At 45.6% G+C, this 16,550-nt stretch overlaps 1 protein-coding gene across 1 annotated transcript in view; it reads left to right on the forward strand.

Annotated features, from left to right (window-relative positions):
* Syne2 (spectrin repeat containing nuclear envelope protein 2) overlaps positions 1-16,550 on the forward strand; it is a 273,416-nt gene that overhangs the window by 11,472 nt on the left and 245,394 nt on the right. The window contains exons 2-3 of the mRNA XM_059279392.1: positions 14,276-14,337; positions 16,429-16,524. Of these exons, the coding sequence (XP_059135375.1) occupies positions 14,276-14,337; positions 16,429-16,524 (158 nt within the window). The remainder of the gene's footprint in view (positions 1-14,275; positions 14,338-16,428; positions 16,525-16,550) is intronic.

The raw sequence follows: 16,550 nt of genomic DNA on the forward strand, positions 1-16,550 counted from the left end.
TGTCTGTGGAATAGCGAGCGAGAGCTACCCAGATAACAATCAATTAGATAAGCAGGAGGCTCAGAGAGACAGCCACTTAACCGAGGGTATGGACTTGAGGGCCATTAGTCTAGAAAGGCAGCGTCTACCATTGGAGTAGACGGGACTATTGAGAAAAAAAAAAGAAGGGTCCAGGTGGACTCTGACAGAGATAGGAAGAGGTAAGATAGGCTTAGAGTGAGTCAGAGAAGGGTGAGGGATGGCCAACACCCAGGTGAATGTGGATCTGAGGGTCACAATGGAGAAGAGCTGTCCAAGAGGGGAGAGGGTGGGAAATCAGGGCTGGATGCTTTCAGATTTCTAGGGAGTACCAAGCAGGGTCCATTGGATTCAGCAGCGGGGACACTAGAGATGGCCTATTGATCATTAAATGGAAGAGTTGTGGCTCACCAACTCCCAGTAGACAGGTGGATATAGTAAGGGAGCTAAGGCAAGGATACATTAACGAAGTTGGGCTTGGCGCTGGGGATGTAGCTCGGTCGGTAGAATGCTTGTCTACAGTAGAATGCATGAAGCCCCAGGTTCTCTTACCAGCACTGAGAAATTGTGTGTGGTATACATACAACTAGAATCCTAGCATTTAGAAGGTAAAATTAGGGGGATCAGAAATTCCTCAGTTACATAGCAAGTTCAAGGCTAGCCTGAGATACAAGGCTAGCCTGTCTCAAAAAAAAAAAAAAAAATAGAAAAAATAACTTGGGGCTTGTAAGGGAGAGAGGGAGATGGTTGCAGGAATGGCCGTGGGTTTGACATTTCAGCGGATTCTGAATTATAAAGACGTGAACATGGATATATATATATATATATACCATGGATATATATATACCAGACACATCTGGATTTAAAGTTCTCCACTAAGAGATGTGAAATCTGGGTGAGGCCATTGGAGGCACAGAGAGACTTTTAATAAAAATGCTTCAGTGGATGAGTGAATAAAAGATCTTCATCTTCTGAGGGCCTCAGTTCTCATTTCTGTGTCTTCCCCAAACGTGCAGGCTTTTGGAGAATGCTGTCATGATTCTCAGCTTGAGTTCTTCCCTGGATGTGACGGGTTCTATGGCAAGCCTTCATAGGCCCTCCAGGTGTGCGTTAGGATCTCCATGCAGGATGACAGATTCATACGGATATACATTCTATCAATAACCTGCGGATTATTGCCACACTGTTTTTTTTTTTTTAGTTCTTCCTGTCCTCTTCTGTTGTCTCAATAATGAATTATATGTGTAAAATCATCCAAATAGGTTTAGAGAGATATTCCCCAAAGTGAGGTGTATGAACCCCTGTATCAGAATTCCTGAGAGCCAGAACCTAGACACTTACAATTGAACCCTGAGAAATGTGCCAGCTCTGGAGTGAGAATCCCTCTCTGTAATCACAGGCAGATCTGGGTCCTTGGACCTCTGAGAATGTCTACTTAGTCATACTCTGACTGGGCCCCAGGGAAAGTTCAGGCTCACACGCCTTGGCTTTCTCAAGAGCTGGTTCCAGTTTTATTTGATAAGCTATAGATAAAAGTCAGTAGTGAAGAGCTGCATACGGGTATCAAAAAGTAGAGTACTTTTCTGGCTTATTCATTCCATTGATATTTATTGAGCAGCTCAGGTTTGCCAGACTCTGGGCATTGTATCTGTGTTGTGGGCTCTAGTGCTTACTCAGATAGCCGGGGGCTATATTCCAGTGAGGGTGGAAAAGGGCTTAGTGTAAAATCTCAGGTGTGTACACACGGGTGTGGCTCACTTCTGTGTTAGCAGGAACTTGCTAGTGTCACATACAAAGGCCCAAAGTATCATTCACGGGCTGTCTAATTTCCTGTCAAACTCAGTCCTCAAAACCATCTGTGTCTGCTCTGGAAAAACAGCAGCATGGCCCCTCTGCCCTTTCCCCAGCCACGTAACTGCTCCTTTAACACACTATTTGAATTCCCACAGCGTGAAAAGCACTGTGTGATCCAGGGGAAACGGGAGCGGAAATCACAGGGCTGGAGCGATGGCTCAGTGGTTAAGAGCACTGGCTACTCTTCCAGAGGTCCTGGGTTTGATTCCCAGCACCCACATGTCACCTCACAGTTGTCTGTAACTCCAGTTCTAGGGGCTCTGATGCCCACTTCCGGCTTCTGGGGAGGCACTGGGCATGCACGTGATGCACAGAGATATACAGGCTGGCAAAACATCAGTCTACAAAAACAAACAAAAAACCAAACAGGAAGGAAAATCAGAGGGGGCTAATGAGGGGGTGCAAGTACCTCAACAGATAACTCCAGGTCTTAAAACTTTATTAAGATCTAATCTGACATAAAATTCATGGATGCCGAAGGAGCACTTACCAGCATGTCCAAGACCCTTGGTTAGTTAGCTCCCCTGCATTGCAAAAAAGTTAAAAATAGCTGAGTGTGGTGGCAAACGCCTTTAATCTCAGCACTGGGGAGACAGAGGCAGGCAGGTCCTTGAGTGAGTTCAAGGCCAGCCTGGTTTATATAGGGAGTTCCAGGCCAGTTAGAGCTATACAGTGAGACCCTGGTCTCACTGCCCCAAAACAAAAGCAAAAAAAAAAAGTGAATAAAAATTTACATATCGCCTAAGTCACCTGTTTGAAATGTTGATATCCGTAGAATTGTGCAGACTACTACCACATCTGATTTTAGATCTTGTCATTCACCTGGAAAAAGAACCACTCATAGCTCCCTCCCCTCCATTTCCATCATTGTACCCCTCACAGACTCCCCTATTTGGGCATGTCATGTAAATGGGGTTGGGGATTTAGCTCAGTGGTAGAGTGCTTCCTTAGCAAACGCAAGGCCCTGGGTTCGGTCCTCAGCTCTGGGTGCGGGGGGAAAAAAAGAAAGAAAAAAAAAAAGAAAGAAATGAATCGTATAATTTGTGATATTTTCATGACTGGCTTCCTTCACTTAGGTTTTCCATACAATCACTAACACTTGCTGGCATAGACTAGGCATTGTTTATACCAGTAACTCATAAACTGCCCTGCAAAGAACCAGACGTAAATATTTTAAATCTGTAAATACTATGAAGTGTCTGATAACTGTCTATGGTGCTGTTTTAGCCTGAATGCAGCTGCAGGCAATGTGAAAAAAGATGAGTGTATCTGAGATCAAATAAAACTTTATGTATAAAGCCAGGCAGCGGGTCACATAAGGCCAGTGCATTGTAATTTCCTGATTCTAATCCAGGTCAGTGGAGTAAATACTCCTAATGCCTGAAGTAGGCATCATTGCCCCGTTTCACTGATGAGAAGACGTCTGGAGCCCTGCCTGCCTGTGTCTCCCCACATGCTCAACGGTGGGGTCATAGCAGACACAAGATCAAATGAAAATAGATCAAATCTAAAACTGGTGGTTTAGTCTCAACAGTGATTATAGATTGAGATGAGCACTAACTTGTGAGCAAGTGTGAAACGTCCCCGACTCGGTGACAAGAAGTAAAAAACTTTGGTTGCCTTTGCTTTCCTTCAAGGTAGAGCCACGGGGCCAAGACCTGCATGTGGCTGGACTTGGTGACGGGGTCACGGGCGAGGGTACCTTAAGGCTTGTGAAAGGTCCTGAAGGAAGGAAGTGTAGCTCGACTGTTTCTCCAGTACTACCCAGCTCCTTGGTCCGTCAGCCACTTACAAAATAATCATTCAGAGCCGGGCGGTGGTGGCGCATGCCTTTAATCCCAGCACTCGGGAGGCAGAGCCAGGCGGATCTCTATGAGTTCGAGGCCAGCCTGGGCTACCAAGTGAGTTCCAGGAAAAGGCGCAAAGCTATACAGAGAAACCCTGTCTCGAAAAACCAAAAAAAAAAAAAAAAAAATCATTCAGTGGCTTAATATTAACTACCAATCGCATGGCCTGTAGCAGGCCTCCCGCTAGCCAGTTCTTACATCTAAAATTAACCCATATCTATTAATCTGTGTTCTGCCACGTGTTCTGTGGCTTACCAGTCTGCTGGCATGTTGTTCCTTCAGCGGCGCCTGGAGTCTCTCCCCTCTCCTTTCTCCTCTCACAATCTCCCTTGGATTTTCCCACCTAGCTCCATCCTGCCCTGCTATAGGCCAATGCAGCTTTATTTATCAACCAATCAGAGCAACACATATTCACAGCATACAGAAAGACGTCCCACAGCCTTTAATCTCAGCACTTGGAGGCAGGGGAAGGTGAATCACTGTAAGGTCAAGGTCCGTGTGAGTTCCAGGACAGCTACGGCTTCATAATAGAGAGACCCTGTCTCAAAAAAGATGAGATTTTTGACATTCCACAGCAAGGAAGTGGAAGTGTCTGAGCTGAGGCTGGAGTAGTACTGTGGGGTAGGAGGTCACAGATCTCCTAAACCCTATTAAATATTTTTTGATGCTGATCTTAAGAGAAAACTTCGCCTTCCAAGGATGAAAAGAGGCAGAGGCAGGTAGGTCTCTAGATGTCTCATCAGTAAAACGGGACAATGATACCTACTTCAGTCATTAGGAAGATTTACTCTACTGACTTGGATTAAAGTCAGGAAACTACGATGCACACTGGCCTTATGTGACCTGCTGCCTGGCTTTATAAATAAAGTTTTATTTGAAAGCAAACACATAAAGACACATCTTTTTCCAAGTTGCCTGTAGCTGCTTTCATGTTAAAACAACACCACAGATAGTTATCAGAGGCTTTGTAGTACATCGATTTCCTAGCTAGAGTGAAGAACAGCATGGCAATGCTGAGCGTACCTGGCTAGCCATAGAGGTATCCTGCCAGAGCTTATGGGAAACAGAGCAGGGGAGCTGGAAAGGTTGAGAGTGAGTATAGAGAAAGAGATAGGTACCAGATCTGGAAGGAGGCAAATAGGCTGGACAGGAGGAGCCTGGTGGAAGATGAGGGTGTTACATCCTGAGGCCCTGTGGAAACAGTCTGATGTAGTCCTGCATGCTGGGCTCCACAGGCAAGGGCTGCTTTCCCACAGGGATGAATTAGACTCTGGGGGCGGGGGTGGGGGTGGGGGTGGAGCTCTTGTGAAGCAGAAGTTTGAGGTGGAGATGTGGTTACACAGGTGCTTAGGAGTTATGTGAGTCAGCATTTACTTCCTGGGCTGTCTTACTGGGTTAGTAAGGCAGACCTCAGTCCTAGAAGTATTTCCCTTTCTTGGTTGCTTGCATATATAGCTGGTTTTGAGAAAATGTGTTAACGCTTCCCATCTCCCTCTTCCACTTTGTAGTTAAGCAACAGGCCTTTTCCTGTTTATGCTCCCAGTGCTTTAGAGTTTTCTTGTTTGGGTTATATGTGGTACCATTTAATTTCTTTAACTGGCTTCTTTATTTCTGTTTGTTACCATCTCCATGAGAAACAGCAGGCGCAGCAGACTTTTAATGCCTTCTCTGCTGGATAACTAACGGGTTATGAATCTTCTGGATGTTGGTTGGAGCACATGGCTGCAATGTATTGATCAAACTTGATTATCCTTACCATGGGCATCCCAGCTAAGGCTGAGCTGGGCATATTGTTTTTAAAACATGGCAACTGGGCCTTATTAACTCGTGCCTGGGACTTCCTAAGAAACACACGCTTGCTCTCTGCCATGGTTCTTGGCTCAGAGATCCTAAGGCCCTTGCAATTTTCTAAGGCTATCAGGGACATTTGTGTTCTGATATTTTGATTTGGTCCTGTTTCTGATAGAGAGCTCTCAAAAGTCCTTGGAATTTCCTGCATAACAGGAACTTTTTTTTTTTTTTTTTTTTTTTTTTTTTTTGAGATAGTGTTTCTCTGTGTAATCCTGGCCCTGGCTGTCCTGGAACTTGCTCTGTAAGACCAGACTGGCCTCAAACTCACAGAGATCCACCTGTTTGTGCCTCCCAAGTGCTGGGATTAAAGATGTGCGCCACCACCGCCCAGATGGGGAAACACAAACACAGGAAAGCTTATTTAATGTTGCAGGTTTTACACAGAGCAGGAGGGAAATGGAAAGCTTAAGGTATGTACCTACAGTAAATGGACTGCCAGAGGCAATTTGAGTAGCTAGAAACAGTGTGAAGTTGTATCCTTTAATATACTCATACAAATATACATAGAATCATATATTTTATAACTTGCTTTTAAATTTACATATATATATTTTAATTTTTATTTATGTGCGTTGGTGTTTTGCCTGCATGTCTGTGTGAGGGTGTCAGGTGCCCTGGAACTGGAGTTACAGACAGTTGTGAGCTGCCATGTGGGCGCTGGGAATTGAACCTTGGGTCCTCTGGAAGAACAGCCAGTGCTCTTAACCGCTGAGCCATCTCTCCAGCCCCTATATTTATGTTTTCAAATTTTTATTTTTTTCAAAGCAGAATCTCCTGTATCCCAGGGTGGCATTAAACTCCATTTGTAGCTGAGGATGTCCTTGAACTTGTGATCATCCTGCTCTTCCTCCCTAGGGCTGGGATTTTAAGTGTGCAAGTACTACATCTAGTTTCTGTAGTGCCGGAGCTTCGAGCACAGCAGATAAGCTCTCGACCAACCGAACTGTGTCCTCAGGCCTCCCTCATTTTTTCTCACTGAAGCAAACACCTGCAGCAGCGCCCACACGTTAATGCTGCTCTTTTTATTGGGTGTATGCATTTTCCGTCCTTTCTGTATTTGGAAGGTTAAGTAGTGTGCCTTTCCTGCTTAGTTGGCTTCAGCTGTCACCCTGGCCCCACTGAGAGTTATCTGAGGGTGTCTCAATTGTGGGATTGCCTAGATCAGACTGGCCTATGAGCATGTTTCTGGGAGTGGGGGTCATTTTCCTGATTGTAGATTGCTGTAGCGGCACCCAGCCCACTGTGGGCGGTACCATGCCTAGGCAGGGAACCCTGGCTTGTGTAAGAACGCTAGCCGAGCAGATGCTACGGAGCAAGTCAGGAAGCAGCCTTCTTCTGTCGGTTCTGCCTTTGCTCTTGCCTGAAGTGCCTGCCAAGATCTCCAGGGATGGACCAGGGCCTAGAGATGTAAGATGAAGTTAACCCTTTCTTCTCCACGTTGCTGTTTGGTATTGATCACAGTAACAGAGGAAGAAACTGGGGCGGTGCCTACCTCTTTGCCCTTTCAATGAGGGTGTTAGGAAGTGGGTCTACCTCACCTGCATTCATTTAATCTGCAAGCCATACATTTGTTGATTCTGTAGATAGTGACTCAGTGACTCCCGCCTACCCAGTGCTGTTGTAGGAGCCGGGGATCCAGTGCACAGTTCAAACAAGCTCCTCCCTGTGCAATTCATGTTCTTCCTATGTCAATCTAGAGGACTCTGCAGAAGGGTCAGTGTTATCACTGAGCAAAAAATGGAGGAATTTTGGCCAGGCGGTGGTGGCGCACGCCTTTAATCCCAGCAGTTGGAGGCAGAGGCAGGCGGATCTCTGTGAGTTCGAGGCCAGTCTGGTCTACAAAGTGAGTTCCAGGACAGCCATGGCTTCGTAATAGAGAGACCCTGTCTCAAAAAGGATGAGATTTTTGAAGATTAAGGTTCATTTTTCATTTCTACTGTTTTCTACTTTTGCTTTTGAAACATTTTCCATTTCAGATCTTTAAAAAAAGATTTTAAGTGTGTGTGTGTGTGTATGTGTGTGTGTGTATGTGTGTGTGTGTATGTGTGTGCATGTGTGTGTGTATGTGTGTGTGTATGTGTGTGTGTGTGTGTATGTGTGTGTGTGTGTGTGTGTGTGTGTGTTATGTAAATGAGTACAGGTGCCAGAGGTGTTGCCTCTCCCTGGAGCTGGAGTTATAGGCAGTTGTGAGTCATCTGGTGTAGGTGCTGGGAACAAAACTCAGGTCCTCTGCAAGCATAGTACAGAGGAAGATGCCTACTGTCAAACTCTGGCCTCCACACGCATGCACGCACGCACGCACGCACGCGCGCGCGCACACACACACGCACATGCACACGCACGTGCATACCCTAGCCTACAACATATGTGTGCATGTACACAGACAGTAGCTTAGAGGTACATTACTAGTGGAGAATGTTGGCCTGGGAACTTGCAACTTACTCAGGAAGGAATTAAGAAATGATGGACAGATTTTAGTGAGGAGAATGAAATATCAACGTCCTGAATCTGGGGCTGGATGCAGGAGTCAGTCCAATTGATTGATTGCTCCGGGAGATGTCACACTTCGGTACTCATGGCTGTTGGCTGGAGAGAAAGGTGTGTGGTACCTTGGCCTTGGGGTGCTGTTTTCGGACCTACGGTGGGAGGACGCCTAATGTCAGTGTCTCAGGTGAATTTATGCAAGACATTGGAGCCTTTCTGAGACCCAGTAGCCATGGTAGCTTCTTAATGAGCTAATTTGTAACGAACTGAAAATCTGTGCCCTGAAGTTTTCCCTAATCTGTTTTCAGTTCAATTCCCTCCCAGCTAGGGGAAGCTGTTGCCAGCTCACAAAAGGCAGACTGAATCGGAGCAAACCATGGGGTGAAATGTATTTTCATGGTAATGATAGCAAGAGAAAATCTCTGCCTCCCTTTTCATTCCAGCAAGTAGTTTTGAAGAATGATAACCAGGGATGCTTACGTGAATGTCAGTGTGTATCACTTACATTCCTTATTTGCTTCCAAAATCAAAATAAGTTCACGTTCTCTGTTTCTTAGCACTTTCACAGAAATTCACCATTGTAATACGTCGTTCCACTATTCCCTTCAAGTCTTCTCCCCTCCCCCCACCCCTGCCATCTGCTGTTTAAAAGGTCCTGTTCTCTAGATGCCATTCTAAGAAGGGTTTTATTAAGTTGCGGTAAGCACGCGGCTCTTAATTATTTGTTCCTAAGGTTACGTCTCCTGGCACAGGGTGAGCTGCTTGGCTCTGGTTCCTGTAGAATTAACTGTGCTATTCGGGCGCAAGGCAGGATGAAAACCTGTGAAATGTGGGGTAAGGGATCCATGGCCTGGAGCATCTGCAGAGGTGTTTTATGCCCCCGGGATGTCTTTGCCATTAAGTAAAGGGTCCTTATTGTGTTTGGAGAGCTCCGATTCCCCCATTGAAGAGAGTTGTTCTCTGTTTGGACAGTAAGTTTTACAAAGCCTCAAAGAGTCCCCTTCAAACCCTCTGGAGGCTCCCTTTGTGCACTGCTTCTCTGTGGAGGGGGGTGCACCTGTGGGGATGGCTGCTGACTCTCTTCCTACCAGCCCCCCATTTCTATTGGAGTGGAAGTAAATTGGGACAGCGATAACCAGCCTCCTTTATAACACTTGGATTGTTTTAATTCAAATCCTGGCATTGCGGTCAGGGGTTGTTCCTCACCTCCGATTAGACAAGCTGCTCCGATTTCAACCGTCTAGTAAGAGCCCTGATTTTGGTGTCTGTTTCCCAAGCCTGGGAAAGCTCAGAGACCCCAGAGTGCCCAGTCTCAAGGCTTGTTTTGTTTAGTGTCAAATGAACATGAAATGAAAGCTACTCTTTTTGGGGGTATAGATCAAATGCCTGAGATTTACAGATGTACCTAGAGCACTAAAACAATGAAGCCCGAGGATGCTCTTGCTGAGCTTTAAACTCTGGCCATGGTCCACTGCCAGGGTTATTTCGTGCGCATGCCCTTCTTTCTCTACCCCAGCAACTTCCCTGGAGTCCTGCAGCATCCTCCTGGATGTGCTGATGCTCCTGCGTGGTTCCCTTTCCACACAGTATCACCTAAAGAGGAGACTCTCTGTTGGTCCCTCGAGGATAAGGAAGAGGTTTTCTTGGTTTGTTGGTTTTAATCTTTTACATTTTATTTTGAACTTCTATTTTATTGTTATGGAGGACACGTCTCTTCCTGCTTGGCGAATGTACATTGTGTACATGTAATTTGATCCTCGAATCATAAGACTTGTTTTCTAGTGTTTCGGGTTTTTTTTCCCCTGCTGAGAAAATTAGCTCTCAAGTGCGTTTTTGCGACACTTGTTTAAAGTCATTTATCATCTCCTGATAGCAGAGGGAAAACTCGGGAAACACACCTTAGAGATTCCAGGAGACCCTGTCACTCTTCTGTAAAATAAAATTAAAATCAAAAGCACTAATTCTCAAAACATCAAAGAATTCAGTTGGTTTGTCAGAACCCAGTTTAGTTTAGTTAACTATCATTGACCGCCCGATGAAGTGTAAGTCATTGAATTATAATTGACTTAAACTGGTAATGCAAAGAAATGGAAAATGGATTGGGGAGAAACAGCCACAGTGAGACTCAGTGTATCCATAACCAGTCACAACATTTGACAGACACTTATACTGTCTAAATCTATTTACCCAGGTCACTTTTCTTCTGTTTCTTGACCAGATGCTTATTGATTTAAAACATTTTAAGGTCCTAAATTTGGTGTCACACTTGTAAGACTCAGTAGCCCAGGTGGAGGTGACTTGGCCAGGGTAGTATAATTGAGATAATAAAAAGTAGACATAACCAGAATATTTGCTGCAGGCGTGTGTGTGTGTGTGTGTGTGTGTGTGTGTGTGTGTGTGTATGTATGTATGTATGAGTGCATCCTTTTTTTCCCCTCCCCTTTGAGACAGAGTCTCTTACTGGCTGCCAGCTAACCTCAGGGAGTCAGTCTCTGCCTCCTCAGCTCTGGGCTTAAATGTAGCACTGTGCCTATTTTTTTTTTTTTTTTTACTGACTCAGCTCTTTCCCCAGCCCCAGAGTAGGTTTTGAACATGGACCTGAGAGGATTTCCCAAGGCATTAGGTAGGAACTGAGTGATAAACAGATGATCCCCAGCTGATGATGTAGGAGGAAAACACAAGTGTAGGTCCTGAGGGTAGGAGATAGTCATTCTCTGCATTGGATGTAGCTAGGTGGTCCAGGAAGATGAAGGCAGAATACCGGCCATTGGTTTTAGTGAGAGGGAGCGTTGATATCCTTGACTCATGGTGACATGGATAAGAGCAGTGTCGGTGGAATGGTGAGGACCTGTCTGCTGTGGGGCCGCTTGAAAGTGAGTGAGGAGAGGACCTGGAGACAGCATGGATGCTTTGGGAGGGGTTTTCCACGAGGAAGAGCAGACACATGAGCAGTGCTGATGGAGAGTGGGTGCTAAGGGAGGTTAGTTTCTTAGTTTCAGAGGGAGAATTAACAGCATGCATTTATTCTGATGGGGGAATAGGAGATAGGGAGTAGAAGGGAGGAAAAGGTTCTCAAGTAGGTAGAAGAAAAAGAACTAATGAATGAGAGGAGGGATGCCTTTGATCTGAGCAAGGCTGGTTGATGTATACCAATACTTTGGAGGTTGTTAGATGAGATTGTTGGGTCTTTTGGGAAGAAAGGTCTCATGGGCTGGGGCTACAGCTTAATTGACAGAATGTTGGCCGAGCATGCACAAAGTTCTGTGTTAAATCCCCAGCACTGTATAAACGAGTCATGTATGGGGGGCATGTCTATAGTCCCAGAATGTGGAAAGTGGAGTCAGGAGATCAGAAATCCAAGGTTATCAGAATTTGAAGCTGGTCTGGACTTCTTGAGATGCCACCTCAAACACACACACACACACACACACACACACACACACACACACACACACTAAAAAACCCACAAAAAAAAGCAATCTTCTGATTTCATTTCTGTTGCAATGATAAAATATCCTGGCAAAAAAAGCAGCTTGGAGAAGAAAGGGTTTATTTGGCTTACTACCGATCACTTCAGAGAAACCAAGCAAGGAGTTAATGCAGCTACTCACATCCCATCCATAGTCAAGAGCAAAGAGAGTACATGCATCCTTGCTTTCTTCTAGCTTTCTCCTGTCTTACGTGGTTCAGGTCCCCTTCATAAGGAATGTTGCTGCCCAGAGTGGGCTGGGTCTTCCTGCTCAGTGAACAGTCAGTACAATACCTCTTGGGCATGCTAACCTGACCTAGACAATTCCTCATTAAGACTTTTTTCCCCCCAAGTGATTCTAGGTTGTGTTAAGTTGGCAGTTAACACTAGCCAGCACCAACAACAAAGAAAGGTCTTAGCAGAGAATAAGAGTTGGCGAAGAGGCATTGTGTGTTTGAAAAAGGAAATGTGAGATTGCCATGCATCTGTCCATTGGTAGGAGAGAGGTATCCATTGTGACTGTTGGGTGGCATTGAGGGTACCGGTCAGGTTGGTCATCATCGGTGGGTGTCTTAGTTACTTTTCTATTGATGTGACAAAACACCATGACCAAAGAAACTTATAGAAGAAAGAGTTGATTGGGGACTTAGAGTTTGAGAGGGTGAGTCCATGACCATCAGACCATCATGGTGGGGAGCATGGCAACAGGCAGGCAAGCATGGTGCTGGAACAGTAACTCAGAGCTTACATCTGATCCACAAGCTCAAGGCAGAGAGCTAATTGGCTCTTGAAACCTCAAAGCCCATCCCAGTAACATACCTCCTCCAACAAGGCCACGCCTCCTAATCCTTCCCAGACAGTTCTACCAACTGGGACCAAACATTTAAACATATGCGCCTATGGGGGCCATCCTCATTCAAACCACCACAGTGGTTTGACCTCAGTATACATACAGGATGAGGTACATGAAGGAAAATCCTAAGGTGCTAAGCAAATACAAATGTGTGAGTGTTGATGACAGTTGGTCATCTCACTTGGCATCTGGGATGGGGAAAGATGACAGGGAGGCCTAAGGATGATATAGAGGGTGTGAGGGCCAATGAGAAGCTGGCAGAATTGGTGACTTGGAATTACTGGTAAGGTCCTTAGAGCTGGGCACTGGAAGGAGAGAACGCAAGGCTGGGGAGGGATGTTCAGAGAAGAGATGCATCGGACCATTTAGAGAGGTAATAAAAGTGCTGTCACGTGACCATGACCGTGCATGATGGAGGCAGGAGAACATGTTTGTGTTTAGGCACGTGCATGTCTGCATGTTGACTGATAGCAGAAGGATTAAAGGGCAGAGCGACGTGAGATGTGGTCAGCTCATGGTCACTGGTGGAAGCAAGGCTGTGAGCATCAGGCAGAGGCAGAAGTGGATGTCATGGCTTCTGTTTATACCCACCTATCAGATGAGGAGGATGGGGGAACTGAAGCTCAGGGCTTGTGTGCTCAGCCCATAGAATGGACAGTGTCTGCTTGACACTGAGGGAGTGGGGTGCAGAAGGAAGCTTAGCAGGGCCATACCTGCACAGAAGGGAAGGGAGGTAGAGGCTAGTGTTCAGTCTATCCCCAGTCCTAACTCGCGCCTGGTTAATGAGAACATGGCTTATGTGTTTTTGCTATGTGCTGGTCTGTGCCAAGCACACTAGGTGAATCATTTGCCTCTCAAATCAACCTCCATCAGTGAGTGCTTGTTACATGAAGTCACCGTTCAAGTTCACATAGCCACTAAGTCATGGGAACAGGATTCAAACCCTGGTCTTTTTCATGGTTTACTCAAGAGCAGAGTGTAGGCAGAGTTTTTCTCCAGTCCTGTGGAATCTCTCCCACCGGCATCCTGCAGCCACTTGGTCCCAAATAAACATACAGAGGCTTTTATTAATTATAACTGCTTGGCCATTAGCTCAGGCTTATTACTGCCTAGCTCTTACATTTAAATTAACCCATAATTCTTATCTATATTTAGCTACGTGGCTTGGTACCTTTTCTCAGTTCTGCCTTTACATCTTGCTTCCTCTGTGTCTGGCTGGTGAGTCCTCTGCTCTCCTTTCTCTTCCTGTCTATCTCTAGTTAGAATGTCCCGCCTAACCTTATTCTGCCTCACCATTGACCAAACAGTTTTTTTAATCAACCAATCAGAGCAACACATTTTCACAGCCTACAGAACGACATCACCCATCAGCAGAGCATTTTGCATGGTAAATTTGCTTGATATGGTGTCAAGGCCAAACTGTAAGGATCTCACTGAACCTTTAAAACCATTTTCAGATGTCCCAGGGTGATTCAGAGCTGGAGGCCAGGGACGCTTCTCCTCCTCCTTTATAGTTCCTTTGCACAGTGTACAAATCAGTGAAAGATCTCAATTCTTTTGTTAGTAAAAAAAAGTGTTAAGAACCATCATTTCAGCTGGGCAGTGGTGGCGCACGCCTTTAATCCCAGCACTCGGGAGGCAGAGGCAGGCGGATCTCTGTGAGTTTGAGGCCAGCCTGGGCTACCAAGTGAGATCCAGGACAGGCACCAAAAACTACACAGAGAAACCCTGTCTCGAAAAACCAAAAAAAAAAAAAAAAAAAAAAAAAAAAAAAAAAAAAAAACCACCACCACCACCAAAACATTGTTTCTTGTTAGCAGATCTGTGGCTTTCATCTGTGGGTTCAGAAGGAGTCTTTGGCTTCTTGTGTTGTGACCACGGCTATTTCTTCTCTCCTAGCTGAGCAGGAAGACACGCAGAAGAAAACCTTCACCTGCTGGATAAACTCACAGTTGGCAAAGGTGAGGACCAGGGTGACATCGGGCTGTTACCCCAGGGCGACTGGTACCTGGAATTCCAACTCCTGGGAGTTGGAGGCAGGAGGATCAGGGGTTCAAGATGAGCCATGGCTGTATAGTGAGTTCCAGGCCCACTTGGGCTACATGAGACCCTGTTAGCAACAAACAGATGAAGACCAGAGCAAGACGCAGTGATTGACATGTGGAAGGTCATGGAATGTCTTTTTATAAGAGAATGTGCTGGCGCTCACCTTGGTGTCCTGGTTTATTGGTTATTCTTTCCTGGAACAAGAAAATGCCACCTGGAAAGGACCTGGACAGTGCTGTAAAAATATTTAGAGTGGTAACACTTCCATCGAATGACATAATAACAATGTGATGCTTATCTGTATTGAATGATGTGTGTTAGACACCACCCTAAACTTGTCACGTGTGACGATGATGAATGCTTATGACATCTGCTGTTTTGAAATCATAGCTTATTAAACAGCACACTGTGGACCACCATTTATTTTCAATGTAATTTCAGTCTTTTTGTTTTGTTTTGTTTTTTGGTTTTTTGAGACAGGGTTTCATTGTGTAGTGCTGTCTGTCCTGGAACTTGCTTTGTAGACCAGGCTGGCCTCGAACTCACAGAGGTCCACCTGCCTCTGCCTCCCGAGTGCTGGGATTAAAGTACAGTTTAGTTTTTGAGATGAGGTTTTTCAGGCTGGTCTTGAACTCCTAGATCTGAGTGATTCACCTGCCTTAGGTCCTCAGAAGCTGTGTCTATGGAAGGACTACCACCTAACTCACACTTTCTTTCTGTTCTTCTGCTGCGCAATGAATTCAAGGCTAAGGTCGTATCCTAGGCAGATGTCCTACCATTGAAGTGTATTCTTGAACCCCCTATGGCCATTTTCATTTATATATTCATTCATTCATTCATTCATCCATTCATCCATCCATCCATCCATCCACCCATCCATATACCTTCCTATCTACCTATCTACCTATTTTTGTTTTGTTTTGTTTTTGTTTTTTGAGACAGGATTTCTCTGTGTAGTTTTTGGTGCCTGTCCTGGAACTCACTCTGTAGCCCAGGCTGGCCTTGAACTCACAGAGATCTGCCTGGCTCTGCCTCTGGAGTGCTGGGATTAAAGGTGTGCACCCCTACCGCCCTACCTGTTTATTTATGTGTACATATATGTATGTATACAGATGCCTATGGAGACCAGAAGAGGTCACCAGATCTCCTGGGGCTGCAGTTTTGAGCAGCCAAATATTGGTGCTGGGAACTGAACTTGGTTTCTTTGTAAGAGTAGCATGTGCTCTGAAAGGGTAAGCCATCCCTCCAGCCTCATTTTTTATTTATTTTTGAGACTGGGTCTTGCTATGTAACTCTGGCTGACCTGAAAGTTACTATGTAGACCCAATAGGCCTTGAACTTTTGGCCATCCCCCTGCCTCTACCTTCTAGTGCTGGGATTTCAGGCTTATGCCTCTTTGCTAGCCTTCTAGATGAGTTCTAAATGATTTCATGGTATCACTATGTGAGAGATAGTATGATTCCCACAGAGAAGGCCTGTGCCTTGACCCTGGTCACACATTTGGCAAGGGAGTAGTCTGGGACACAAGTCTAGTCTGGACCTAGGGGCCTCGATCCAAATGCCACTCCATCCTGTGTCTCAGTGATGCTGAGAACCTCAGATAACCTGGATGCCTGATGAATGACTCTCCCCCTCTGCCCTCCCTCTCCGTCCATCCCACACAATGCACGACATTCTGTCCAAAGGGAGACACATCCTCAGCAATGCAGCTCTCCCAAGGGGTCGCTGTGGCCTGATTCTGAGTGTCTTTGTATTCTTCATGCACAAGGTTGAGGGCTGTAAAAGCTCCACTCAGAAAGAGCGTTGTGTAACTGGGAATACTCCACGAAATAAGTCGGGCTGGCTGTCCCACCATGCTCTGGCGTGTAGCTTGTGAGGGCCGTGACATTCTCAAAAGATAATTTCTGCTGAATGTTAGCTGTTTTGGAGGACACAGCTCTCACTTAGGAGATGCTTAGCGGTGTTGTGGACCGTTTTCAGATTATTTTCCTCTTTTCCTTTGGCAGCACACACCTCCCTCGGTTATATCTGACCTATTCGCAGACATTAAGAAGGGGCATGTCCTCCTGGACCTGTTAGAAGTGCTCTCAGGGCAGCAGTTGGTAAGATGTCCAAAGGGCACCAAGAC

The sequence above is a fragment of the Peromyscus eremicus genome, chromosome 14 (assembly GCF_949786415.1).
Source record: "Peromyscus eremicus chromosome 14, PerEre_H2_v1, whole genome shotgun sequence".
NCBI lineage: Eukaryota > Metazoa > Chordata > Mammalia > Rodentia > Cricetidae > Peromyscus > Peromyscus eremicus.